General features: G+C 53.6%; 3 protein-coding genes across 5 annotated transcripts; 2 read left to right on the top strand and 1 right to left on the bottom strand.

Moving 5' to 3' along the window:
* The first annotated feature begins 346 nt into the window (after positions 1-346).
* Positions 347-3,416, top strand: LOC104846191 (growth/differentiation factor 15-like). The gene is made up of 2 exons (XM_064280975.1): positions 347-673; positions 2,136-3,416. Exons 1-2 carry the CDS (start codon positions 400-402, stop codon positions 2,780-2,782), a joined length of 921 nt encoding a protein of 306 aa, XP_064137045.1. The 5' UTR covers positions 347-399; the 3' UTR covers positions 2,783-3,416.
* Positions 3,417-18,185: 14,769 nt separating this feature from the next.
* Positions 18,186-22,307, top strand: LRRC25 (leucine rich repeat containing 25). Of its 3 annotated transcripts, XR_010321260.1 has the most exons (4): positions 18,186-18,360; positions 18,829-19,634; positions 20,242-20,370; positions 21,859-21,969. XR_010321260.1 is itself a non-coding variant. In XM_064280976.1 (3 exons), exons 2-3 carry the CDS (start codon positions 18,838-18,840, stop codon positions 21,962-21,964), a joined length of 903 nt encoding a protein of 300 aa, XP_064137046.1. In that variant the 5' UTR covers positions 18,186-18,319; positions 18,829-18,837; the 3' UTR covers positions 21,965-22,307. The 3 variants fall into 3 exon arrangements, 2 of the variants coding, with proteins under 2 accessions (XP_064137046.1, XP_023407979.2); XM_064280976.1 differs by lacking the exon at positions 20,242-20,370 and having other exon boundaries at positions 18,186-18,319; positions 21,859-22,307; XM_023552211.2 differs by lacking the exon at positions 20,242-20,370 and having other exon boundaries at positions 18,192-18,360; positions 21,859-22,307.
* A 1,720-nt stretch (positions 22,308-24,027) lies between these two features.
* LOC100670441 (growth/differentiation factor 15) lies at positions 24,028-26,674 on the bottom strand. The gene is made up of 2 exons (XM_064280973.1): positions 26,352-26,674; positions 24,028-25,118 (listed from the first exon to the last, which is right to left on the bottom strand). Exons 1-2 carry the CDS (start codon positions 26,626-26,628, stop codon positions 24,472-24,474), a joined length of 924 nt encoding a protein of 307 aa, XP_064137043.1. The 5' UTR covers positions 26,629-26,674; the 3' UTR covers positions 24,028-24,471.
* Positions 26,675-27,646: the final 972 nt, after the last annotated feature.

Below are 27,646 nucleotides of genomic sequence, written 5' to 3'. Positions count from 1 at the left end.
TTTTTTTCCGAAATGCAACTGGATGGGTTCAAAAAGCCAACATTTCCGTTAGTAGAAGAGTGGAAATTATTTTTGCCACCCAGGGACCTCAGTAGGTGACTACTAAATCTTTTTTTTAAACAAATCATTCTTCCCACCAGTCCGGGAGACTGGTATGATGATCCCATTTCACACACGAGAATACTGAGGCTCAAAGATGTGCCCACCTTCCCCAGGAGCTTTACCCTCACCTCCAAGGCAGCCCAGAGGCCCGGGCCAAGCGGCAGATCCTGGACTGTTTATTCTGCATGCAGGGGCGGGCCAGAGGGACCAGGTAGGCGGGGCGGACAAAGTCCGGGGAATATAAAGGCCGACTGGGCAGTCTGGTCAGTCCCAACTCAGAGCGCAACTAGAACAGCCATGTCCCAGCTGGGGCCGACACCACTGTATCCTCTTCCAGCAATGCCGCTGCTTATGCTGTTGCTCTCGCTGCTGCCGCCACCGGGGGACACCCTATCCCCGGTCCAGGAGGGCAGCCCTGACCTCTCAGGGCCAGATCTGGACTCCTCCAGAGTCCGGGAGATGCAGAAACGCTACAAGGACCTGGTGGACAGGCTAAGGGTGAACCAGAGCTGGGAAGACTCAAACGCGGACCACAGAACCGCCACTGTTGTCTGGATCCTAACCCCCAAGCGTGAGTGAAATGTCGGAGAACCTCCCCCGCGCCCCCGGCAGCCCCCAAGCCAGAGAGGCCTGCCGCAGAGCCTCAGTTTCCTCACCTGCACAGAGGGCAAGGAGGGGCAGAAAGGCCCCGGCCCCTTTCCGGGCCGCTGGGAATGCTGGCGGGGCCGTTTGCGGCCAGATAGGGCCGGACTCAGCCAACGTGGGCTGTAGTAGTGCCTCGCCGATCACAGATGGGGAAACTGAGGCCCAGAGAGGCTAGATGCACAAAGGCTGTAAAACCTAGGTACCAGGGTGATGGGGGTGGGGTGGGGGGTGTGGTCTCTGCTTTGAAATGGGCGTAGGGAGAGGGGCGATGATAAAGGACCCGTTGTGGGGTGGGGGGGCGGTGAAGAGGTGCGGCACCATCAGGACCTGTCCAAGCTAGTTCTGAGTCTGACGCAATCGTACTCAATGCTGCCGACGACTCCAGCGGAATGTGCGCTCGGGGGATTTTCCCACCTCCGCGTAATCCACAGACGCTCCACGGGCGCAGAGGGCCAGGAGTGGGTCTGGGTTGCGCTGGGACAGGAGGGTTTGGAAGAGGGGGTCGTGCCCTCCTTCCTGGGAGAGCGCTCTAATCTTGCCCTAATCCACCTAATCCCACTTTTGCTGTGTGATGCCAGGTAAACCGCTGGCCCTCTCTGAGCTTAGAACTGGGGCAGGGCCATCGATCCCCAGGACCCCCCCAGACCTGGGTCACCCTGGGAGTCTGAAAGGTCTGGGGGTCCAGGGAGTCTGGATGTAGAGACCCTGGGAGGTCTGGGTCTCATTTCCCAGATGCGGAAAAAGCCTCAGAGCTCTGAAGACACTCCCCCAGGCACTGGAGCTGGGTGCTATATCCCCAGCCTGGGCACTTAGTAGGGCTTCAAGAGAATGTTTTGACTGCCAGAAGGAGGCAGAGCCAGAGTTTAAATCTAGGCCTCTCTAAACATCGTGTATAAATACATTCGTTCAAGGGTTTACTAAGCACCTACTGTGTGCCAGGTACTAGTGACCAAGTAGAGAGAGGTCCCTGCTAAGAGTCTAGGAAGAAGACAAAGGTCCCATCAGGAAATAAAATACGGAGCTGCCTAGTTCCAGCAGGCTGGCGATAGGAGGAGAAACCCTGGTGGCATAGTGGTTAGGTGCTACGGCTGCTCACCAAAGGGTGGGCAGTTCGAATCCGTCCGGCGTTTCTTGGAAATGATGGGGCAGTTCTACTCTGTCCTATAGGGCCGCTATGAGTCGGAATCAACTCGACCGCACTGGGTTTGGTTTTTGGTTTGGAGATAGGAGGAGCGGTGGGAGGTGGTGCGAACCGGGTGGGGGGAGAGTGTTCCCGGTGGAGGGAGAGGCGTGCAAAAGCCCTGAGGCGGAATGTGGCCTGCCGCGTCCGGAACAGGGCCCCTGCCTGACACCCAGGCCGCCGTGACCAATTCCCCCTCTCTCCGCAGTGCGAATCGGTCCCGGAGGCCTCGTGCACCTGCGCATCCCCCGAGCGGCCCTCTCCGCGGGGCGCCCCGCCGGCCCCCGCCTGCACCGGGCCCTGCTCTGGCTGTCCCCTACGGCGCCGAGCCCGCGCGACGTGACGCGGCCGCTGCAGCATCTGCTCGCCCGTGGGGACCCCGCGCCGGCCGTGCTGCGCCTGCGACTGTCGCCGCCGCCGTCGGACGCCGCGCAAGCGGCGCGGCCTTCCGCCCGGGCCCGGCTGGAGCTGCACCTGCGGCCACATGCCGCCAGGAGGCGCCGCAACAAGCGTGCGCCCACTGCGGAGGCCTGCGCGACAGGGAAGGCGCACTGCTGCGGCGTGCAGAGCTGGCGCGTGACTCTGGAGGAGCTGGGCTGGGCCGACTGGGTGCTGGCGCCGCGCGAGCTGGACGTGCGCGCATGCGTCGGCGCATGCCCGCCCCGCTTCCGGCCGGCCAACACGCACGCGCGGATGAAGGCGCGCCTGCACGACCTGGATCCCGGTTCCGTGCCTGAGCCCTGCTGCGTGCCTGCCAGCTTCGAGCCTGTGGTGCTCATGCACCAGGACAGCGACGGCCGGGTGACGCTTACGTCCTACGACGACATCCTGGTTAAGGACTGCCACTGCGCTTGAGCCGGCACCCTGCGAGCTGCGCATCCTCAGTGGTCCGCGTCCACGCAGTGGCCTCGCAGAGGCTGCTCAGTGCCCATTTCTGTCTTCCCCTCCCCTAACATCGCCGTATTTATGAGTCTATTTATTGCGAGGAAACCTTGGGGGCGTAGTGGTGAAGAGCTACAGCTGCTCACCAAAAGGTCGGCAGTTCAAATCCAGCAGGCAGTCCTTGGAAACCCTATGGGGCAGTTCTACTCTGTCCTATAGGGTCGCTAGGAGTCGCAGTGACTCCATGGCAATGGGCTTTTTTGTTTGTTTGTTTTTATATTTATTGCTAAATTATTGGGGGTGACTCGCTGGGGACTAGAGGGCTGGGGATGGCTGGTGGAAGGCGCGTGTTATGTATTTATAAAACCTACTGCCTTTCGATGGATTCCGACTCATAGCGACCCTGTAGGACACAGTAGAATTGCACCGTAGGGCTTCCAAGGCTCTAAATCTTTACGGAAGAAGGGCTGCCACATCTTTTGCCCAGGGAGCAGACGGTGGGTTGGAACTGCCAACCTCTTGGTTAACAGCCAAAACCTTTGCACAACCAGGGCTCCTCTATGTATTTATAACTCTGGTAATAAAAATGACTTTATCTGAACTGCCACTATGGTGTCCGCAAAGGGGCTGGGGGGCTCAGGAAGGTCCCAACCCTCCCACGCTTCCGTTACTCAGGGGACCTGGTATAGGGGTGTGTGGGAGGGCTCAAGGGTGGGTGGTGGTTCCATCCGAGCCTGCGTTCTCGGGAATGCCAGGTAACCAGAAGGTGCTGGTGAGGCCCGAGGGCCACAAGGGCAGCCCTGGACATCGCTGTTGCTCTCTGCTTAGCTTTGTCCACCTCTTGTTTCTCTGCTTCTGCTCCTCTCTCTGTCATCCTCTGAGCCTGTCTCCCTCCATTTCTCCTCTCTCAGAAACCTTCTCTGTCTCGGGGCTTATCTGGCCCCGCCTCTCTCTTCCCACATTGGAGTCACCTTTGCAAACACAGACAGCCCTGGGCCAAGTCCATGCAGTCAAGTCTTCAATCCATCCTTGTGTGATGTTGTCCCAGTCTGGCAGTTTGTGATGGGGCTCCCCACCTCCACCCCACCCCCCCCCCCACTTCCAGCCTTTCATATTAAAAAAACGAGGGAGAAATCAATAAGCTGTGGGACACTTTTCATGCACACAGCGTTTCCAGTTTTATATATTCTTCCCATGGAGGATACTGGAATTCCTGAGCTATGAGAAACCCTCCCTTCTCCTCACACCCACCTGCCTGTCCACCCTGAGGATCTCTGAGAGGGAGCTGTGACAGCGGAGGGGGGCCGATAAGCCGGGAGGCAGAGGACCTGTTTCCAGCTGTGGCTGGTGTTTCCTGTGATCACCATTGTCCAAAGACCAGCCTAAGTAACTGCAGGTGCCCCAGAATGTATTCAGTGAGCACCCACTCTGTGGCAGGCCCTGGGCACTGAGGGCACAGCAGCAACAAGACACACAGAATCGCCTCCCCCCCCCCATGTGCTCGGTCAAGTTGGGGAAACAAATGACTACCAAGATGAACCATCAGAAGGTGGCTGATCATAGTAAGAATGGTTTAGTGAATTAATCGGGCAACGCATCAATAAGCAGGGACAGAAGTGATTTAGAGGGTCTGTGGAGAGGCAAGGAGCCCAGGCAGCACAGTGGCTAAAGTGCTTGGCTGCTAACCAAAAGGTCCAGGATGAAGTTGGGAGATGGGGATTCCAGACCGAGGGAACAGTAGGTACAAAGGCCCTGGGGTTGGATCAGGCTTGGCATCTTGTGTGTTGAGGGGAGATAGACACAATGTTATCTGGGGCTGCTTGGTAAATGTGGCTGAGATAAGAGGACCCCACATTGGTGACCCTGGGACTAGGCCACCCCAGGGAACTTCCTGCCTATCTCTGTCTCTGGGTACTTTTTTTTCTGGGTATCTCTGTCTCAGAAAGTCACTGAGAGTCTCTGGGTGTCTGTCTGTCTCTGGGAGTCTCTGTGCATCTCTGGATGTCTCTGAATATCTTTGAGAATCTTTGGGTGTCTCTGTCTCTGCATGTCTGTGGTGTGTCTCTGTGCATCTCTCGGTGTCTGGATATCTTTGAGGGTCTCTGGGTGTCTCTGTCTCTGGGTGTCCATGGGGGTCTCTGCAGGTCTCGGTTCTCACAGGCTAGCTCTACTGAGACTGGCTCAGGCCTGGGATCCATCCCCTCGGGTCATCAGTGGGGCAAGAGAGGAAGAACCTGATGTGCCCTCCTGAAGCTTCCTGAGACCTGTCAGCCCAGGGTGGGTGGGTAGCAGAGCCCAGACCTGCCCTCCTTCCCACGGGCCTGGGCTGGGCCAACTAGGGCTGCAGCAAGAAAGCCGGAACTCCAGGACTCCAGAGCTCATACTCCATAGAGCCGAGGTCTCCAGACCCCAGGTCTCCCAGACCCCTGGTCCCCAGAACTCTAGTCCCCAAACCCAAGGTCTCCCACCCCCTGGTCCACCAGACCCCTGGTCCCCAGACCCCAGATCTCCCAGACTCCAGCCCCTGGTCTCAAGAACCCAGGTCTCCCAGACTCCTGGTCCAAAGACCCCAGGTCTCCCAGGCCCCTGATACCTAGACCCCAGGTCTCCCAGACCCTGGTATGCCAGACCCCTGGTCCCCAGACTTCTAGTCCACAGACCCCAGGTATCCCAGACCACCGGTCCCCCAGACCCCAGGTCCCCAGACCACTGGTCCTCCAGAACTCAGGTCCCCAGACCCCAGGTCCCCCTAGGCCAGTGATCCACAGACCCCAGGGGGTCCTCAAACCCCAAGTCCCCCAGACCCCAGGTCCCCAGACCCCGGTCCTCAGACCCCTGGTCCCTAGAACCCAGGTATCCAGACCTCTGGTCCCCAGACTCCAGGTCCTCCAGACCCCTGGTCCCCCGATCTTGGGTACCTCAGATCCCAGTACCCCTACCCTGTTTCCAGACTCCAGGTCCCTCAGTTCTCAGGTTCCCTCAGACTCATGGTTCCCCAGACCACAAGCCCCCTGCCCCACCTCCAGGCCCCACTACCCCAGGCTCCAGGTCCCCACTGCACGCTTCCTTATTTCGCAATTTCCTCTTTTCCTGAGAGGCCCTGGAGCTAAATGTGCTGACTCCACCCCCAGCAGCCTTCTTGGGTGTGGGCGCGGGGCCCATCCTGTCTTCTGGATCCAAATCCACACTGGCTCAAGGTTGATCTATATTAGTGCCCATTCCAAAGAAAGGTGATCCAACAGAATGCAGAAATCATCAAACAATATCATTAATATCACGCACAAGTAAAATTTTGCTGAAAATCATTCAAAATTGGCTGTAGCAGTGTATCAATGGGGAACTGCCAGAAATTCAAGCCGGTTGAAAAGAGGACATGGAACCAGGGATGTCATCGCTGATGTCAAATGGATCCTGGCTGAAAGCAGAGAATACCAGAAAGATGTTTACCTTTGTTTTATTGACTATGCAAAGGCATTTGACTGTGTGGATCATAGATCATAACAAATTATGGATAACATTGGGAAGAATGAGAATTCCAGTACACTTAATTGTGCCCATGAGGAATACATACATAGACCCAGAGGCAGTCATTTGAACAGAACAAGGGGATACTGCATGGTTTAAAGTCAGGAAAGGCGTGCATCAGGGTTGTAACATTTCACCATACCTATTCATTCTGTATGCTGAGCAAATAATCTGAGAAGCTGGACTATATGAAGAACGGGCATCAGGATTGGAGGGAGACTCATTAACAACCTGTGATATGCAGTTGACACAACCTTGCTTGCTGAAAGTGAAGAGGACTTGAAGCACTTACTAATGAAGATCAAAGACCACAGCCTTCAGTATGGATTACACCTCAACATAAAGAAAACAAAAATCCTCACAACTGGACCAATGAGCAACATCATGATAAACAGAGGAAAGATGGAAGTTGTCAAGAATTTCATATTACTTGGATCCACAATCAACGCTCATGGAAGCAGCAGTTAAGAAATCAAATGACCTGTTGCATTGGGCAAATCTACTACAAAAGACCTCTTTAAGGTATTTAAAAGCAAAGATGTCAGGTTGAGGACTAAGGTGCACCCGACCCAAGGCATGATATTTTCAGTCGCCTCATATGCATGTGAAAGCTGGACAATGAATAAGGAAAACCGAGAAGAATTGATGCCTTTGAATTATGGTGTTGGTCAAGAGTATTGAATACACCATGGACTGCCAGAAGAACGAACAAATCTGTCTTAGAAGAAGTACAGCCAGAATGCTCCTTAGAAGCAAGGATGGTGTACTTCCTGGACATGTTATCAGGAGGGACCAGTCTCTGGAGAAGGACATCATGGTTGGTAAAATAGAGTGTCAGCGAAAAAGAGGAAGACCCTCAACGAGATGGATTGACACAATGGCTGCAACAATGGGCTCAAGCATAGCAATGATGGTGAGGATGGGGCAGGAGCAGGACCTGGCAGTGTTTCACTCTGTTGTAAACAGGGTCTCTATGACTCAACAGCACCTAAAAACAACAACTTTCTGTTTCATTGTGGTAAAATACTCGTAACACCAAATTTACCATCTTAAAGTGCACAATTCAGTGGCATTAAATACATTCACCATGCTGTACAACCACCACCTCTATCTAGTTCTAGAATGTTCTCATCACCTCAAAAGAAGACCTCATGCCTATTAGCAGTGGTTCCCCACCCCTTTACCCCCAGGCCCTGGCAACCACGAATCTACTTTCTGTCTCTATGGATTTGCCTGTTCTGGACATTTCATGTAAGTGGACCATACACTATGTGGTCTTTTGTGTCTGGCTTCTCTCACTGAGCGTCATGATTTCAAGATTCATCCATGTTGGTAGCATGAATCAGTGCTTCATTCCTTTTTATGGCTGAGTGATATTCCCATTAAGCACTCAGCTGCTATCTGAAAGGTTGGCAGTTCGAACCTGCCAGCTGCTCTTCTGAAGAAAGATGTGGCAGTCTGCTTCGGAAAGATTTACAGCCTTGGAAAGCCTGTGGGGCTGGCTGTTCTACTCTGTCCTACACGGTCGCTATGAGTTGAAATTGACTTGATGGCAGGGAGTCTGGTTTTTTGATTTAATCCCTTGTACGAATGGACCACATAGTGTTTATCCCTTCATACTCATGTCATTTCCCAAACATGCAAATGTGCCAGGAGGGTAAATTCCCAGGAGGGGAACTGCTGGATTGCTGGCATGCTGGCTCATATTTCCTGTGGCTACTGCCAGGGAGACCTCCCCATCTGGGCTGCACCATGGATGCTCCCCCCAGCAATGTGGGTGACCCTTCCCCCCAGCCTGGCCACACCTTTGAGTTTTTCCCAATCTGATAGAAGAAAATAAAAGCTATCTCAGGTCATGATTGGCAGGCTTCTGTTAGAGTGAGGTCTACCCTCTCTGTGGGTGGGTTGAAAGGAATTTGCAGCCTTTCTCCAGAGCCTCAGCTCATGACATTTATGGGGTCCCTGGAATTTGAAGATGGAAGGTGGAAGTTGACGACAGGAGGAAGCTAGGGGAAACGGGGAGACCGGACTCCTAGCCTTTTAGATCCAGGGGAAGACTTAGCATTTATCCCATTTTACAGATGTGGAAACTGAGTCAGAGAGAAGTTAAGGTCACAGCATGTTAAGGCTGGAATGGATTTGAACCTGGTCTGTCTGATACCAGCACCTCTATTAGGCCCTGAGCCCCTTCCCCACACACTCCCTCCTCAACCTCACTTTAGTCATTATGTCTGGAGTCTGACTCAGGCCTGGCCTCCTCCCCAGGTTTCCCATCTCCAGACACCCAGGTTCGCCCCAGAGGGATCTTTCCTTCCAACACAGTGCCGCTTACCTGCTCATACACCTACTTTGGCTCCCCATTGCCCTGAGATAAGGCCCTGCACCTCAGTGTTTCCAGTCCAGCCCCTCCTAACCACAGTGGCCCATCTGGTCATGCCTTGTGGAGCCACTGGGTCTTTGCTCCCGCTGTGCCTTCTGCCTGGAAAGTCCAATGCACTAATTTCTGTCTGGCCAATGCAACTTGGCCTCTGAGCCCCAGATTCAATGTCCCGTTTTCCATACAGTCTCCCTTATGCCCCCTCTGGCACAGAGGCATCACTGTACAAGTGTGCAAGCTCCAAGTCTTTACAGAGGCCGGGCAATCCACCTTTCCTCTCCACCCTACCCAAAAGCAGGTTTTAGGAATCCCTGGTCAATTCCTACCCATGCACTGAAGCCCGAACTCTAATGCCCTGTCCTCTAGGAAGTGTTTCCAGGACCTGTCTCTCCTTCTGGCCCAGTCCTGAAACTGCAGGGCTAGTTGTGTCTGTGTCCAGCTCTGTCCCCTCCCAAGACTTGGGGCTCCTTGACCACTTGGCCAGGGCCCAGCATTGGTGTTCTTTATTGAATGAATAATTGAGGGCATGGATTGGGAGTAAACTGCCTTGGGATCAGGAAGTGAGCTGATGAGGGGTCAGTCATTTGGGGTGCCAATGGGGGCCGTGTAATCATTGGTTTCCAGCGAGAGGGAAGAAAGACCCTGGGCCGCCCCTCCCCCTCCGGTGACAACCCCGGGCCTAGAGGCCTCTCAGGCGGAAGAGCGCGGGGTGGGGGGGCAAAGATCTCTGTATCTTCTTCATTCTTCCCCTTTGCGCTGGGCCTGGACACCAGTTCCTCTTCCCTCCGAGTCGAGGGGTGCAGAGCCTGAGGGGTGTGCCAGGGACCACAACGGATCCACGGAGGGTGCCGGCACCTCTGGCCCCTACGTCCAGGTGAGAGCTCTCCCGCACCGCCGAGAGAGGAGACTTGGCAGGTAGGAAAAAGGTGCCGGAACGTGGCTCTGTGCAGGGTCCAGAACCCAGGGCTGGGGCCCTTTCAGCAGCGCCCAGCCCACCTTATCCCGAGACTCCAGGCGCCTGCAGTTCTGGGAGAAACCGTGTAGAGGGCAGTAGCGGGAACGTTTCTACTGCAACTGCACATTTGCATATCGTCCCGTCTTGACCAATGAGGGCGCCCGAAATGTTGGCACCATGGAGAAACCCAGAGAGGGTTCATTTGGGAAATGGGGAAAAGGCTCACTTGGGCCAGGTGTGGCGGGTTAAGCACCCATTCTCCAGAAAGGGAGACTGAGACTTAGACAGGGCCTGAGCCACCCAGTGAAGGTTTTACCATTTTAGAAGCGGTCTGAGCTGTTTAAAAAAGAATAATAAACTCAGGCAGTGGCGATGAAGGTGACCACAGCACTGAAGTTGGGCTTGGGTTCCGGTGTCTCTGCCTAGGTCGCTTGAATGGGGGGCGCCCTGGTGTGGGTGCTGTTGCCGCTGGTGTTACAGGATGCAGGGACCCAGGAATATTCATGCCCCGTGTTCTCGGGGAACGTGGACTGGACCAAGGAGTTCCTGGACACGTGCTTGAATTTCAGTAACAAGGGCCTGAGCCTGCCCCAGAACCAGTCTCTGTGGCTCAGCAGAGTGAGTGTCCTGGACCTGTGTGCAAACACCCTACATGAGCTCCCACCAGTCTTCTTCTAGACCCTGGGGACGCTGAAGATTCTGGACGTCACAGGCAACTTGCTGGACTGCATGGATGGGACAGTGGCTGCATGCTGTGACCTGAACCTGAAATCCAATTGTAGGCTGGAGGTGTGGCACCAGGTCCGGCGTGACAACTGCTCTGACCAGCTGCCCTTGCAGTGCCTGGATGTGGCCATGGTTGCCTGGCCCAACCTCTCAGCCTTCCTGGAGGCCACCTGTGCCCCCAGCTGGGCCCTGAGCACCGTCAGGGGGCTGGCAGTTGGTGGATGCCTGCTCCTCTGGCTGGCCATCGCTGGGCCTGTGCTGGCCTGGAGGCTCCAGAGGCGCTAGGTGGCCGGTAGCCATGGCCTGGGAAAAGGCAATGCTGCCAAGGATGATCCTTGGCTCAGCTTGGGCTGGCAGCCGCAGTACAGAAGTCGGGGCCACAACCTCAAGTCCCCAGGGTCACCCTGTCCAGCCCCCACACTTCCAATTATGAGAACATGTTCGTGGGCCAACAGGCTGCTGGGCCTGGCTTCCAGGAGCACCACCTGGCCAAACATGGGTGAGTGACCCCACACTTCCACTTCCCATAAGGCAAAAGCAGACACGAGAAATAAACCTTGACTCCCAGTCCTGTGCACCCCACTACAATGACTTTTGTGTTCAGAGTAATTCATATTAAAATGTGAGTGACTGATAGACAATACTTACCTAATTTATGAACAGAGCCCATAGGATGTGGGGTGGGGTTAGGATGTTCTGGAGGCATCCTTCTAGGATGGTTAAGAGCTAGTGCTAGACAACAGGAGTTCAAATCCCTTCTCTGCTCCTTGCAAGATGTGTTATCTTGGGCAAGTAGCTTCAGCTCTCTGGACTTAGTTTCCTCATCTCCAAAATGCGGATAGCAAGAGCCCTTGCCTTGTGTTGGAGGTAAGAATGAAGTGAGTTCATGTATATGGGACAAATTTCTGCCTTTATGACCGACAAACCCTATTCTGGCTCCCAAGAGCAGAGGATAGAAGGCGAATGCTCCAGGCAGAGGGCCTCTGTGGTCGGCAGTAGGCCAGTCTGGCCTCAAATCCTGCGTAACCCAGGGCCATCTCTGAAACTCTGTTAATGCCTCCAGCAAATGGGTACAGTCTCCCGTACCCCCTTGATACACAAGAAATACCAAAGAAGTCATCCATGTCCCTGTCCCCACCACAAAGCTGTGACACCTCTGGAGGTTTTGTTGTGCTTAAAAAGATGAATTCACCTTTTCCTGGTTGAATCTGGGAGTGAAGAGAATTTCACATGTGGGGGGATCAGCAGGAGCAAAGTCTTGGATGTGGGAGATAAAGAATCTGATATGAATGGCTTTTGGGAAGGGAAACAGGAGAGTTTTGGTCTGAGTAATTCATACTAACGTGTGAGTGACTGACAGGCACCACTAAAGTTTTAACAAGTGGAGCCAATAGGATGCCCTTTACACATAGGAGATACCAAAGAGATTGTCTCTGCCCTCTCCCAGACAAGGTCCGGATACCTCTGGACTATTTTGCTGGGCTTGGGAGCTCAGCTTTCCTGATTGGATCAGGGAATGGAAAGAATTTCATGTTTTTGGGCCAGCAGGAGAAAGGCCAGGAGGTGGGAGAGGACAAGGAATTTAATGTAAATGACATTGGAGAAGGTGAGACTTGAGGCTGGAAGGGGCTGGGAGGATCTAAGCAGAAAGGGAACGTGGACATGGCTGTGTTTCGGCAGCAGAATCCAGGCCTGGAGGCAGGGAAGCCAGTGGAGGCTGTTGATGGGAAAGGAGGGTATATGCCAAGCAGATGCAAATATGAATTGAAAGCAGAAGTTGTCTGTGGTCAGGAATTGAAGGTACTGGGCTCGCTAAGGCAGCAGTTTGTGTTTCAGATGGTTGCTCAGTAGGCACAAAGGCCTTGAGGTCGGATCAAGCTTGACATCTCATGTGTCGAGGGGAGATAGGCACAAGGTTATCTGTCGCTGCTTGGTAAATGTGGCTGAGGTGAGAAGACCACACATTGGTGACCCTGGGACTAGGCCACCCCAGGGGCTTTCCTGCCTATCTCTGTCTCTGGGTATCTCTCTGTCTCTGGCTTTCTCTGAGGGTCTCCGTTTCAGAAAGTCACTGAGGGTCTCTGCGGCTCTGTCTGTCTCTGGGGGTCTCTGGTTGTCTCTGTGCATCTCTGGGTGTCTTTAAATATCACTGAGGGTCCCTGGGTGTCCCTCTTGTCTCTGAGTGTCATTGGGGGTCTCTGCAGGTTGCTGTGCTCGCAGTCTAGCTCTGCTGAGACTGACTCAGGCCTGGGATCCCCTCAGGGGGCAACAGGGGAGCAGAGGAGAAGCACCTGATGTGCCCTCCTGAAGCTTGCTAAGACCCTTCAGCCCCGGTGGGTTGGTGGGAGGTGAAGAGGAAGGGGAGGGTCAGGGGGGTGGGCCAACTAGACCTGTGGAAAGAACGCCTGAATCCAGGTCTCCCAGACCTCATACCCTACAGAACCCAGGTCCCCAGATCCGTGGTTCCCAGAACTCACATGTCCTAGACTGGACGTCCCCAGAACCCTGGTACCCCAGAACCCTGGTCTCCAGAACCAAGTCCTCTAGACACCTGATCCACAGACCCCAGGTGTCCCAGATATTGGGTCTACCAGACCCATAGTCTCCAGACCCCAGGACCTCCAGACCCCATGCCCCTGGTTCCCCAACCTCAGGTCCCCAGACCACTGGTTCCCCAGAACCCTTGTCTCCAGGCCCCAGGTCCCTCAGACCTCTGGTCCCCCAGAACCCAGGCCCCCCCAGACCACTAGTTCCCAGACCCTTGGTCCCCAGACCCCAGTCCTCAGACCCCTGGTCCCCAGATCCCTGGCCCCCAGACTCCAGGTCCCCCAGAACCCTGGTCCCCAGACCTTGGGTCCCTCAGACCCCAGAACCCCTACTCCACCTCCAGACCCCATGTCCGCCAGTCCTCAGACTCCCTCAGACTCCTGGTACCCCAGACCCCAAGCCCTCTGCCCTGACTCCAGACCCCAATACCCAGGCTCCAGGTCCCCACCACCTGCAGCTGGAGTGTGGGGTGCTTCCTCATTTCCCAATTCCCCCCTTTTCTAAGAGGCCCTAGAGCTAAACATGCTGACTCAACCCCCAGCAGCCTGCTGGGATGTGAGGCTTGGGGGACGCCTTCCGCATCCAAACCCACACTGGCCAGAGATCCTCCATCCCTCCCTCTGGTCCTCGACGTCTGCTGGGTCACATGTGTGGCTGCTGGTTGGCTTCCACCTTCTAGCTGAATTTATTGAGAATGATTTATGTTCACATGATCTGACAGGACTCTAAAATTAAAAATATAAAGCGGCGTACAGTAAAGCCTCTTCCCACGGCCTTCTGCTAAGAGGCAGCCACAGGTATTTGGTGCCTGTATTTAATCCAGAGTTTCTTTCCTCCAATGAAACCTGGACGCTTATAATTTGCTCTTTTCATTTCACGTTTTATCTTGCTGATGGTATCTCTTCCAACCTCCGGGCCTTTGGAAGGGCTGCTGGTGTTCCTGGGAAGCCATTCAGCCACGTCCCCACATGGCTTCTCCATCGCTTCCTTACTCAGACGACCTCTTCTCAATAAGAGCTTCCTTAATTAATGGTCTCATAACAAAGGTGTCCCCTTGTTGTCCCCTTCCCAGTTTTACTTGTCTCTTTCACTTCCCACAGCCTGGCATGTTATTTATTTTACCGCTAGATTGTCTCTGTTGTTGGTTTACCCAAATAAACCACAAGACCCACAGGAAAAAGGGAGTCTGTCTATTTTGTCCACGGCTGTATCCACAGCTCCGAGACTAGGGCCTGGCACCCAGTAGGAGTTTAATAAATGTTTGTGGAAGGAATGAATGAGTGTTTTCTTAGCACTTCGTAACCCATTGCTGTCAAGTCAGCTCTGACTCCGGGCAACCCCATGTGTGTCAGAGTGAAACTGTCCTCCATGAGGTTTTCAGTCGCTGGTTTTCCAGAAGATGATTGCCAGGCCTTTCTTCTGAGGCACCTCTGTGTGGACTCAAATCTCCAAACTTTTGGTTAACAGTGAGTGTGTGAACTGTTTGCAGCACTCAGGGATTCCTAGAGATGTATAATCTTGCCTTTAGGAGTCTGAACTGTTACTGATTTAACCAATCCTTGAAATAACAAACGGCGTTTCAATGAATCATCTTGTACATGTGTCTTTTTTTTTTTTTGCCTTTTCTTTCACTTTTTTATAATTAAGAACCAATGGTACTGAAGGAAGAAGTCCAAGCTGCACTGAAGGCGTTGGCGAAAAACAAGGTTCCAGGAATTGGCGGAATATCAATTGAGATTTTTCCACAAATGGATGTAGCCCTGGAGGTACCACACTTCGATGCCAAGATATTTGGAAGACTGAGAGGGATCCATATTAGTGCCTGTTCCAAAGAAAGGTGGTCTAACAGAATGTGGAAATTATCGAACAATATCGTTAATGTCACACACAAGTAAAATTTTACTGAAAATCACTCAAAATCAGCTGTAGTGGTACATCGACGGAGAACTGCCAGAAATTCAAGCTAGATTCAAAAGAGGACATCGAACCAGGGATCTCATTGCTGATGTCAGATGGATCCTGGCTGAAAGCAGGGAATACCAGAAAGATGTTGACCTGTGTTTTATTGACAATGCAAAGGCATTTGACTGTGTGAATCATAACAAATTGCAGTTAACATTGCAAAGGATGAGAATTCCAGAACACTTCATTGTGCTCATGAGGAACCTTTACATAGATCAAGAGGCAGTTGTTCGGACAGAACAAGGGGATACTGATTGGTTTAAAGTCAGGAAAAGCGTGTGTCACGGTTGTATTCTTTCACCGTACCTATTCAGACTGTATGCTGAGCAAATGATACGAGAAACTGGACTATATGAAGAATGGGGGCATCAGGACTGGGGAAAGACTCATTAACAACCTGTGTTATGCAGCTGACACAACCTTGCTTGCTGCAAGAGGACTTGAAGCACTTACTGATGAAGATCAAAGACCACAGCCTGCAGTACAGATTGCACCTCAATATACAGAAAACAAAAATCCTCACAGATGGACCAAGAAGCAATATCACTATGAATGGAGAAAATAGCGAAGTTGTCAAGAATTTCATTTTGCTTGGATCCACAATCAACACCCACGGAAGCAGTAGTCAAGAAAGCAAAGGACGCATTGCATTGGGCAAATCTCCTGCAAGAAACCTCTTTAAAGTGCTAAAAAGCAAAGAATTCACTTTAGGGACTAAGTGCGCCTAACTGAAGCCATGTTATTTTCAATCGCCTTGTCTGCATGTGAAAGCTGGGCAATGAATAAGGAAGACCTAAAGAGAATTGAAGGCTTTGAATTATGGTGTTGACGAAGAATATTGATTATACCGTGGACTGCTGGAAGAATTAACAAATCTGTCTTGGAAGAAGTACAGTCAGAATGCTCCTTAGAGGCAAGGATGGTGAGACTTCATCTCATGTACTTTGGACATGTTATCAGGAGGGATCACTCCCTGGAGAAAGACATCAAAAACATCATGTTGGTAAAATAGACGGTGAGTGAAAAAGAGGAAGACCGACAATGAGATGCTTTAGCACAGCAGCTGCCACAGTCGGCTCAAGCATCATGATGATTGTGAGACCTGCGCAGGACTGGGCAGTGTTTCGTTCTTGTTGTACACTATGAGTCGGAACTGACTTGATGGCACCTAACAACAACTTTCTCTTTTTTATTGCGGTAAAATACTCACAGTACCAAATTTACCGTTTTAAAGTGCACAATTCAATAGCGTTAAATACATTCACCATGCCGCGCAACCACCACCTCTATCTAGTTCTAGAATGTTCTCGTCACCCCAAAAAGATACCTCATACCTATTAGCAGTTGTTCCCCACCCCTTTACCTTCAACCCCTGGCAACCACGAATCTACTTTCTGTCTCTGTGGATTTGGACATTTCATGTAAGCGGACCATTCACTACGTGGTGTTTTGTGTCTGGCTTCTCTCACTGAGCATCATGATTTTGAGATTCATCCATGTTGATATCATGAGTCGGTGCTTCATTCCTTTTTATGGCTGAGTGATATTCCCATTAAGCACTCAGCTGCTATCTGAAAGGTTGGCAGTTCGAACCTGCCAGCTGCTCCGCGGGAGAAAGATGTAGCAGTCTGCTTCGGAAAGATTTACAGCCTTGGAAAGCCTGTGGGGCTGTTCTACTCTGTCCTACAGGGTCGCTATGAGTTGAAATTGACTTAATGGCAGGGAGTTTGGCTTTTTGATTTAATCCCTTGTACGAATGGACCACATCATGTTTATCCCTTCATACTCATGTCATTTCCCAAACATGCAAATGTGTCAGGAGGGTAAATTCCCAGGAGGGGAACTGCTGAGTTGCTGGCACACTTGCTCATATTTCCTGTGGCCACTACCAGGGGGGCTACCCCAACCGGCTGCACCATGGATGCTCCCCCCAGCAATGTGGGTGACCCTTCCCCCCAGCCTGGCCATACCTTTGAGTTTTTCCCAATCTGATAGAAGAAAATAAAAGCTATTTCAGGTCATGACTGGCAGTCTTCTCCTAGAGTGAGATCTAGGCCTTCTGTGGGTGAGTTGAAGGGAATTTGTGGCCTTTCTCCAGAGCCTGAGCTCATGACATTTATGAGGTCCCCTCAGTTTGAAGATGGAAGGTGGCGGCTGAGGACAGGAAGAAGCTAGGGGAAGCAGAGAAGAGACCGGACTCCTAGCCTTCTAGATCCAGGGGAAGACTTAGCATTTATCCCATTTTACAGATGTGGAAACTGAGTCAGAGAGAAGTTAAGGTCATAGCATGTCAAGACTGGAATGGATTTGAACCTGGTCTGTCTGATACCAGCACCCCCATTAAGCCCTGAGCCTCCTCCCCACCCACCCCTGCACATACTTCCTCCTCAACCTCACTTTTGTTGTTATCTCTTGAGTCTGACTCAGGCCTGGCCTCCTCCCCAGGTTTCCCACCTCTAGACACCCAGGTGTGCCCAAGAGGGATCTTTCCTTCCAACACAGTGCCGCTCACCTGCTCATACACCTACTTTGGCTCCCCATTGCCCTGAGATAAAGCCCTGCACCTCAGTGTTTCCAGTCCAGCCCCTCCTAACCACGGTGGCCCATCTGGTCATGCCTTGTGGAGCCACTGGGTCTTTGCTCCCGCTCTGCCTTCTGCCTGGAAAGTCCAATGCACTAATTTCTGTCTGGCCAGTGCAACTTGGCCTCCGAGCCCCAGATTCAATGTTCCCTCTTCCACAGAGTCTCCCTCACGCCCCCTCTGGCACAGAGGCATCACTGTACAAGTGTGCAAGCTCCAAGTCTTTACAGAGGCCAGGCAATCCACCTTTCCTCTCCACCCTACCCAAAAGCAGGTTTTAGGAATCCCTGGTCAATTCCTACCCATGCATTGAAGCCCGAACTCTAATGCCCTGTCCTCTAGGAAGTGTTTCCAGGACCTGTCCCTCCTTCTGGCCCAGTCCTGAAACTGCAGGGCTAGTTGTGTCTGTGTCCAGCTCTGTCCCCTCCCAAGACTTGGGGCACCTTGACCACCTGGCCAGGGCCCAGCATTGGTGTTCTTTATCGAATGAATAATTGAGGGCATGGATTGGGAGTAAACTGCCTTGGGATCAGGAAGTGAGTTGATGAGGGGTTGGTCATTTGGAGTGCCAATGGGGGCCATGTAATCATTGGTTTCCAGCAGGAGGGAAGAAGGATCCTGGGCCACCCCTCCCCCTCCCGTGGGAACCCTGGGCCTAGAGCCCTGGAGGTGGGGAGAGAGGGCGGATCTCTGTCTCTTCTTCATTCTTCCCCTTTGCACTCGGCCTGGACACCAGTTCCTCTTCCCTCCGAGTCGAGGGGTGCAGAGCCTGAGGGGTGTGCCAGGGACCACAACGGATCCACGGAGGGTGCCGGCCGCTCTGGCCCCTACGTCCAGGTGAGAGCCCTCCCTCACCGCCGAGAGAGGAGACTTGGCAGGTAGGAAAAAGGTGCCGGAACGTGGCTCTGTGCAGGGTCCAGAACCTAGAGCTGGGGCCCTTTCAGCAGCGCCCACCCCACCTATCCGGAGACTCCGGGAGCCCACAATTCTGGGAGAAACAATTTTGGGGGGCGGGCAGTGGCAGGCCTTTTTCACTGCAACTGCCCATTCTCATAGGGTCCCGTCTTGACCAATGAGGGCACCCGAAATGTTAAGGAAATGGAGAAACCCAGAGAGGGTTCATCTGGGAAATGGGGAAAGGGCTCACTTGGGCCAGGTGTGGCGGGTTAAGCACCCATTCTCCAGAAAGGGAGAGTAAGGGTTAAACAGGGCCTGAGCCACCCAGTGAGGGTTTTACCATTTCAGAGGCGGTCTGACCTGCAAAAAAAAAATAATAAACTCAGGCAGTGGCGATGAAGGTGACCACAGCACTGAGGTTGGGCTTGGGTTCCGGTGTCTCTGCCTAGGTCGCTTGAATGGGGGGCGCCCTGGTGTGGGTGCTGTTGCCGCTGGTGCTACAGGATGCAGCGACCCAGGAATATTCATGCCCAGTGTTCTCGGGGAACGTGGACTGGACCAAGGAGTTCCGGGACACGTGCTTGAATTTCAGTAACAAGGGCCTGAGCCTGCCCTGGAACCAGTCTCTGCGGGCCAGCGGAGTGAGTGTCCTGGACCTATCCGCAAACAGCCTACGTGAGCTCCCACCAGTCTTCTTTGAGAACCTGGGGACGCTGAAGATTCTGGACGTCACAGGCAACTTGCTGGACCGTGTGGACGGGACGCTGGCTGCACGCTGTGACCTGAACCTGAAAGCTGACTGTGGCTGTAGGCTGGAGGTGTGGCACCAGGTCCGGCGTGACAACTGCTCTGACCAGCTGCCCATGCAGTGCCTGGATGTGTCCATGGGTGCCTGGCGCAACCTCTCGGCCTTCCTGGAGGCCAGCTGTGCCTCTAGCCTGACCCCAAGCACCATCGGGGGCCTGGCGGCTGGTGGATGCCTACTCCTTGGGCTGGCTGTCGCTGGGTCTGTGCTGGCCTGGAGAATCCGGAGGCACCAGATGGCCAGTAGCCGTGGCCTGAGAAAAGCCAACGCTGCCAAGGATAATCCCAGGCCCAGCTTGGGCTGGCAGCCACGGTACAGCAGTCAGGGCCGCAACCCCCAGCCACCAGTGGTCACCCTGTCCAGCCCCCACTCTTCCGATTACGAGAACATGTTTGTGGGCCAGCAGGATGCTGGGCCTGGCTTCCAGGAGCACCACTTGGCTGAACATGGGTGAGTGACCCCACACTTCCACATCCAGTGAGACAAAAGCAGAGACAAAAAATAAACTTTGACTCCCAGTCCTGCACATCCCCCTACAATGACGTTTGGGTTTAGAGTAATTCATACTAAAGTGTGAGTGACTGATAGACAACACTTGCCTAAGGTGGCATTTTATAAGCAGAGCCCATAGGATATCTGGGTGGGGTTAGGATGTTCTGGAGTCACCCTCCTAGTACTCATAGGGCTAGATAGCTGGGGTTCAAATCCCTACTCTGCTTCTTGCAAGCTGTGTGATCTTGGGCAAGTAGCTTCAGTTCTCTGGGCTTAGTTTCCTCATCTCTAAAATGGGGATAACAAGAGCCCCTGCTTCATGGTGTTGAAAGCAAGAACGAAGTGAGTTCATGTATATGGGACAAGTTTCCTCCTTCGTAACCCACAAACCCTGTGCTGGCTGCCAAGGGCAGGGGGAGAGGAGGCGGGTGCTCCAGGCAGAGGGGCTCCGTGGTTAGCGGTAGGTCAGCCTGGCCTCAAATCCCATGTAACCCAGGGCTGTCTCTGAAACTGTGTTAATATCTCCATAACATGGGTACAACCCCTATCTACCCTTGACACACAGGAAATAGCAAAGAAGTCATCTACGCCCCTTTTGCCACCACAAAGCTGTGACACCTCTAGATGTTTTGCTGTGCTTAAAAAGATGAGTTCAACTTTTCCTGGCTGGATCAGAGAGTGGAGAGAATTTCAGGTGTGGAGACCAGTAGTGGCAAATCCTAGAGGTGGGAGATAACAGAATCTGATGAGAAGGGAAACAGGAGAGCTTATATGTGCTGAGTAATTAATAATAAAGTGTGAGTGACTGATAGGTACCACTTAAACAATGAAAGTTTTAACAAGTGGAGCCAATAGGATGCCCTTGACACACAGGAGATACCAAAGAGGTCGTCTCTTCCCTCTACCCGACAAAGTCCCGATACCTCTGGACAATTTTGCTGGGCTTGGGAGAAGCTCAAGTTTTCCTGGTTGGATCAGGGAATGGAAAGAATTTTACGTTTTAGGACCAGCAGGGGAACGGCCAGGAGGTGGGAGAGGACAAGGAATCTAATGTGAATGAGTTTGAGAAGGTGAGACTTGAGGGCCAAGGCTGGAGGGGGCTGGGAGGATCCAGGCAGGAAGGGAACGTGGACGTGGCTGTGTCTGGGCAGCAGAATCCACGCCTGGAGGCAGGGAAGCCAGTGGAGGCTGTTGATGGGAAAGGAGGGTATACGCAAAGCAGACGCAAATACGGATTGAAAGCAGAAGAGGTCTGTGGTCAGGAATTGAAGGTACTGGGCTCGCTAAGGCTGCAGTTTGTGTTTCAGATGGTTGCTCATAAAGCCACAAGGCCAGCCTCCATCATGTTCCCAAACTCCAAAATCACTTTGCTTAGACTTGGATATGTCATTTCCATCCTACATTTTACAGTTGTGAAAACAGAAGCTGAGGGGGCCAGGGGAATGACTTGCCTAACATTGATCACACAGGGAGGCAAAAGGAGAGACAAGCAATAAACTCTCACTTCCAGCTCTGCCCATCTGCCTACGATGTGGTCAGAGTAATTCATAAGGAGGTGTGAGTGACTGGTAGATACCACTTACCCAAAGTGCTATTTTACAAGCAGAGCCACTAGGGTGTGGGGTGGGGTTAGGGCGTTCTGGGAAATCTCTTCTCTGGAGCTTTGCTTGCTGTAGTCAGAAATCCAAAAGAAGCCGCCCCCTTCCTGATCAATTCTGTGTATGCAAAACCACTTCCCCCAGGTCACACAGCTCATTCTCAGTTTCCCTGAGTGCTTATACATTTATTTTTATATCAGACTCACAAAGTCTGTTACTTCAAGGTATCCATGAGCACATTTCCCATCTAAATGGGCAGCCACTGTTTGGCTCCAACCTCTTGGTTCCCTGTGGTGAGTGTGGGCGGAGCTTCTGGTTTTTCAAGAGGAAACCAAAGTCTAGATTTTAATGTAAAAGTGGCAACTATTTTAAGTTTAAGGAAGGAAAAAAAAAATCTTGTATGGGCCGAAGGTCCTTGGACTTCAGCGTTACAACGCTGATTCTACAGAATCTTCCCCTCCCCCCACCGCAATCCTTCCTCTGTAAATATTAGGGGAGGTGGACTCAGCGGCCTTGAACTTTCTTGACCTCTCAAAGCTGATGTCCCTGTCCCCTGAATTCCCCCTCTCCATCTGTCCCCACAGGGGTCACTCTCCAGAGGACGACTTCTACATGAACTACGAGGGCATCAGCCGGAACTCCCAGCCCGTCTACTGCAATCTGGCATCGCTGGGCCGGGACCGTCTGTAGGAAGAGAAGTGTGTTGTCCCCAGGCGCTGAGCCCGTGACATCTGGACTTCCCCCTGCCCTGCCTGGTCTCTGCTGGGTGACTCAGAGAGTTCCGGCTCTTCTCTGGCCTCAGTTTTCCCATCTAAGGATTGGGGACATGGAAGGACTGCCCTTAAGGCCCCAGAGAGGCTCTGCAGCCTCCTCTCCAGGCTCCTCTCTGCTCCTTGGCCCTCTCGGCTGCTAGGTCAGAAGGGGAAGGGGGAGACCCCGGCGAGGGGACTGGAGGGATGACATGTGAACCTAGCCGTCACCCTCCTGTCTGCGTGCAGGCGACACTCAATAAACATTGTAGGGTGGATGAGAATCCTGGCTCAGGGAGAGTGGGTTCTTCGCAGTCCCTTCTCTCTGCCCCATCTCCGGGAGTAATTGCCGTGTGCTGTCAACTCTATTCCGACTTATACCAACCCTGTAGGACAGAGTAGAACTGCCCCCAAAGAGTTTCCTAGACTGTAATTTTTATGGGAGCAGATTGCAGGTCTTTTCTCTCATGGAGCCGCTAGTGGGTACAAATCTCCAACCTCTCAGTTAGTAACCGAGTGCTTAACCATTGCACCACAAGGATTCCTTAAAACCCACAAATCAGCTGTGTCCCTCCCCTGCTCACACATCCTCCATGGCTCCCCACTGCCCCCGGACCCTCGGCCTGGGGCTTGAGGGTGGCCTGATCCAGCCCTGCCTGCTATACCCCCCTCTCCCATCCCTCTACTCTTATGGCCTGAGCCTTCCCAAACCAAGCCCACCTCCTTCCTGAAGCTTCCTTTTCCCATGCCTTTCCTGGCACCAGAATGCCATCCCCATCCACTTGTTCTCACTCTTAAACCTTTTAATACAAACACAGACTATGGGTTGCTATGAGCTGGAATGGACTCAACAGCAACAGGTTTCCAATTGCCCAACACATGGGAGTGATGCAGTGCAGGAAAGGGACCTATGAGGGGGACCGTCACCTTCATTCCACCTCAGCGGCCCTACCCTGGCCCCACTCCTTCCTTCCTGTCCCTCCACCTCCCAGCATAAATCAGATCTTGTCCTCCCCATGTCACATGTCCTCCATCGCTCCCCATTGATGTATATCAGTTCTACAGCTCTCACTACCACCCATGATGCCAGGTGTGTTCCGGCCCGTCCACCTAATTTTTGACAGTTTCGCCACTGCACATTGAGCTTGATCTCACCTCAGGACTTTTGCACCTACAGTTCTTATGTGTCTTGTTACTGTTGTGTCCTGAATACTCAGCCAGGGCCTGGCACACAGTGGGTGCTCAGTCAAGGGCATCTGCAGTCATTCAAGGTGGCCTATGGGCAGTGGCATTTGCAGGGGACACCCCTTACAACTGAAAATGGGTCTTCTCCCTCTCCAACCCCCATCACAGCTCCCTCTCAGAGATTCTAAGGCTGGACAGGAAGGTGGGTGTGGTGAAGGCGGTGAGCTTGGCACATCTCAGGAACTTCCATATTCTCAATGAGAAGAACGTATAACCTGGGAAACACTGTGTGCATGAAAACATTCTTCACAGCTTATTGATTTCTCCCTGCTCTTTTTATATGAAAGGTTGGAGGAGTGGTTAATGGGGGGAGATGGGGGATTCCCATCACAAATTGCCAGGCTGGGGGCAGTGTCACACAAGAATGGACTGAAGACTTGATTGTGGATGGACTCAGCCTGGGGCTGTCTGCAAAGATGACTCCGATGTGGGGAGAGAGATGGACCCAGAGAAGCCGAGACAGACTGGAGTTGGAGAGATAGTAGGAGAGAGAGACCTAGACAGTGATAGGGAGGAGCAGTGGTAGAGAAACAAAGGTGGGGAATTCAAGAGCAACAGGGTTGTCCAGGGTGCCCTCCTTATGCTTGGGCCTCACCAGCACCTTCCTGTCACCTGGCATTACCAAGAACAGCCACTCTGATAGACCACCACCCACTTTCAAGCTCTCCCATGTACCCCCCACACTAGGTCCCTTTGGGAAACAGATGTAGGAAAGCGGGTCCTTCCAGAGTCCCCCAGGCCCTCTGTGGACACTACAGGGACAGTTCAGACAGCTCATTTTTATTACCAAAATTAAAAATATATACACGCCCCTACCAGCAGCCCTCTCCAAACTCCAGTCCCCCAGCGAACTGCCCCAACACATTAGCAGAAACAAAAAACGTTGCCGTGAAGTCCATTCCCACTCAAAGCAACCCCACAGGACAGGGGAGAACTGCCCCATAAGATTTCAAAGGCTGTAAATCTTGAAGGCAGACTGCCACATATTTCTCCGGGAGTGGCTGGCTGGTGGGTTCGAACCACCGTCCTTTCGGTAAGCAGCCAAGCGCTTTAACTACTGCGCCACCAGGGCTCCTTAGCAATAAATAGAGTCACAAATACAATAGTGTGCAGGGAGGGGGGACAAGTGAGCACCAAGTAGCCTCTGCGAGCCCACTGCGCGGACGCGGACCCCTGAGGCCCCACCCCTCGCAGGGCGCCCGCTCAAGCGCAGTGGCAGTCCTTAACCAGGATGTCGTCGTAGGACGTAAGCGTCACGCGACCTTCGCTGTCCTGGTGCAGAAGCGCCAGAGGCTCAAAGCTGGCAGGCACGCAGCAGGGCTCAGGCGCGGAACCAGGGTTCCTGTCGTGCAGGCGCGCCTTGATCCGCGCGTGAGCGCTGGCCGGCCGGAAGCGGGGCGGGCACGCGCCGACGCATACGCGCACGTCCAGCTCGCGCGGCGCCAGCACCCAGTCGGCCCAGCCCAGCTCCTCGAGAGTCACGCGCCGGCTCTGCACGCCGCAGCAGTGCGCCTTCCCGGCCGCACAGGCCTCCGCCGTGCGCGCGTGCGTGTCGCGGCGCCCCCTGGAGGCGCGCGGCTGCAGGTGCACCTCCAGTCGGGCCCGGGAGGAAGGCTTCGCTGTCAGCACTGGGTCGGATCGCTGCGGTGACAGTCTCAGGCGCAGCATCGGCGGCACAGGGCCCTCACGGGCGAGTAGTCGCTGCAGCGGCTGCGTCACATCGCGCGGGATCGGGGCCGTCGGAGGCAGCCGGAGCAAGGCCCGGTGTAGGCGGGGGCCAGCGGGGCGCCCCGCGGAGAGGGCGGCTCCGGGGATGCGCAGGTGCACGAGGCCGCCGGGACCGGTTCGCACTGCGGGGAGAAACGGAACCGGTCACAGCAGGCCACATTCCGCCTCCGGTCCCTTGCACCAGCTGCTCCCTCCACCGGGAACACTACCCCTGATCCCACCGTGGCTGGGCCCTCCTTCTCCCTCCAGCTCGCCCGAAGTAGGCAGCTCCCTATTTTATTTCCCGGTGAATCTTTTCTCTCCCCTCCTAGACTCTCGACAGAGACTTGTCTGCTTTGTCACCGGTGCCTGGCACACAGTAGGAGCTTGAATGAATGAGTGAGTGAATACATGGTATTTAAAGACCGAGATTCAAACTCTGGCTTGGCCTCCTTCTGGCAGTCAAAACATTTTTTTGAAGGCCTACTAAGTGCCCAGGGCTGGGGGTACAGCGGCCAGCTTCTGTGATTGGAAAAGTGTCTTCCGCTCTGAGGCTCTTTTTTCCTTATCTGGGAAATGAAGACCAGAACCTACATCCCAGATTCCTTGGACCCCCAGACTCCTCAGACCCCCCAGGCTGGTACATGTCTGGGGGTTGCTGGGAAGTTGTGGTTTGAGGGCCGTGCGCCAATCTCTAAACTCAGAAAGGGCGAGCGTTTACCTGGAGTCGCACAGCACAGGAGTGGTTATGTAGATTAGGACGGGATTAGAGCGCCCTTTTCGAGCCAGACCCCCTCTTCTAGCCTCTCCCAGCCCCAGCGCAATCCCTTGCTCGACCCTCTGCGCCCCCACGGCCTCGGTGGACCAAGCGGAGATGGGAAAATCCCTGGGAGCGCACTTTCCGCGGGAGTCCTCGGCATAGTTGGGCGCGATTGCGTCAGATTCAGAACCAGCCCGGGCAGGTCTTGGAGGTCGCCGAGGCTCTCTCCTGCCAACACTGGGTCCTTTGTCTGATATCACCCCTTTCCCCCTCCCCCCCCCATCCGAGAGCTGGGACCACGCTCCCGCCATGCCCGCCCTGATTCCTGGGTTCTCCAGGTATTCTAGCCTTCGGGAGAGTTGATGGCCGCTCCGGGCCTCAGTTTCCCCATCTCCGATCGGGGAGTGGTTATAACAGCCGACGTTGGCTGATCCAGGCCCGGTGTGGCCGCAAGCGGCAACACCAGCATCCCTATCAGCCCTAAAAGGAGACCAGGCATTCCTGCCCTGCTCATGGATTGGGAAACTGAGGGTCAGTTGTGGGCCTAGGTCTCTGATTTAGAACCACTGGTTAGACGTGGAGCGTCTCCCACGGGGGCCTCCAAGAATTCACTCACGCTCGGGGGTCAGGATCCAGACAACAGAAGCGGTGCTGGGATCGGGGCTCGAGTTTTCCCAGCTCTGGTTTACCCGCAACTGGTTCATCAGGCTGTCGTAGCGTTTCCGCATCTCCCGGAATCTAGAGGCGTTCAGTCCGGGGAGTGCGTCTGGGAATCCCCGGAGGCCAGGGCTGCGCTCCAGGACCGAGGACAGGGCGCCCTCAGGCGGCAGAAGCGAGAGCAGCAGCAACAGCATCGGACAAAGATGCAGCGGCGTCGGTCCCGAGAGGGGCATGGTTGTGCTGGTTCTGATCTGAGCTGGGATTGACCAGGAGCTGCATCACCCGCCCTTATATATAGTCCCCGAACTTTGTCCGCCCCCGCCTTCCGGGCCCTGCCCACCCGTGCATGCAGAATAAACACTGTAGCAGCCACAGCTGGGCTGGGTCGCAGTGGTGATTTGTGCACGTGTGTGGAGGGGGGGAGGAGGGGTGCGGCTCCTGTAGAAGCTCGGGCACCTCCGTGAGATCCTCCGTGAGATAAGAACATCATCCATCCCAGCCTGGTTTGTTCGTGGGAGGAATCATTTGGTCAAAAAAAAAAAAAAAACTTAGTAGTCACCTAACCCAAAAAAGCCAAAACGTTGCAGTCGAGCAAATTCCAACTCGTAGTCGAGTCAATTCTGACTCATAACGACCTTATAGGACAGAGTAGAACTGCCCCACAGGGTTTCCAACGAGTGGCTGGTGGATTCAAACTCTCAGCCTTTTGGTTGGTAGCTGTAGCTCTTAACCACTGCACCACCAGGACTCCAGTAGTCACCTACTATGTCCTGAATTTCAGACCTGAAACTCCCATGTGACCCAGAGCTGTCTCTGAACATCCGTTAATGACACACAGGAGATGCTCAAGAGGTCATCCATGCCCCTTCCCCCTCACAGACAGAATGCTCAGACACCTGTAGATGTCTTGCCTGACTTAGAAAAATGAGTTCAACTTTTCCTGGTTGGATCAGGGAGTGGAGGGAAGTTCAGGTGTGGGGACCAACAGGGGCAAAGTCCTGGAGGTGGGAAGTAACAAAAAATCTGACGTGAATGGCTGCCGAGAAGGGAAACAGGAGAGCTTATGTATTCTAATTCATACTAAAGTGTAAATGACTGATACAAAAACCACCAAACCAATTGCCGTTGAGCCAATTCCAACTCGTAGTGACCCTATATAACAGAACAGCCCCATAGGGTTTCCAAGGAGCAGCTGGTGGATTTGAATTGCTGAGCTTTTGGGTAGCAGCAGAGCTCTTAACCACTGTGCCA

Source organism: Loxodonta africana, chromosome 3 (assembly GCF_030014295.1).
Source record: "Loxodonta africana isolate mLoxAfr1 chromosome 3, mLoxAfr1.hap2, whole genome shotgun sequence".
Taxonomy (NCBI): Eukaryota; Metazoa; Chordata; class Mammalia; order Proboscidea; family Elephantidae; genus Loxodonta; species Loxodonta africana.
This window is presented reverse-complemented; position numbering and strand designations above follow the sequence as displayed.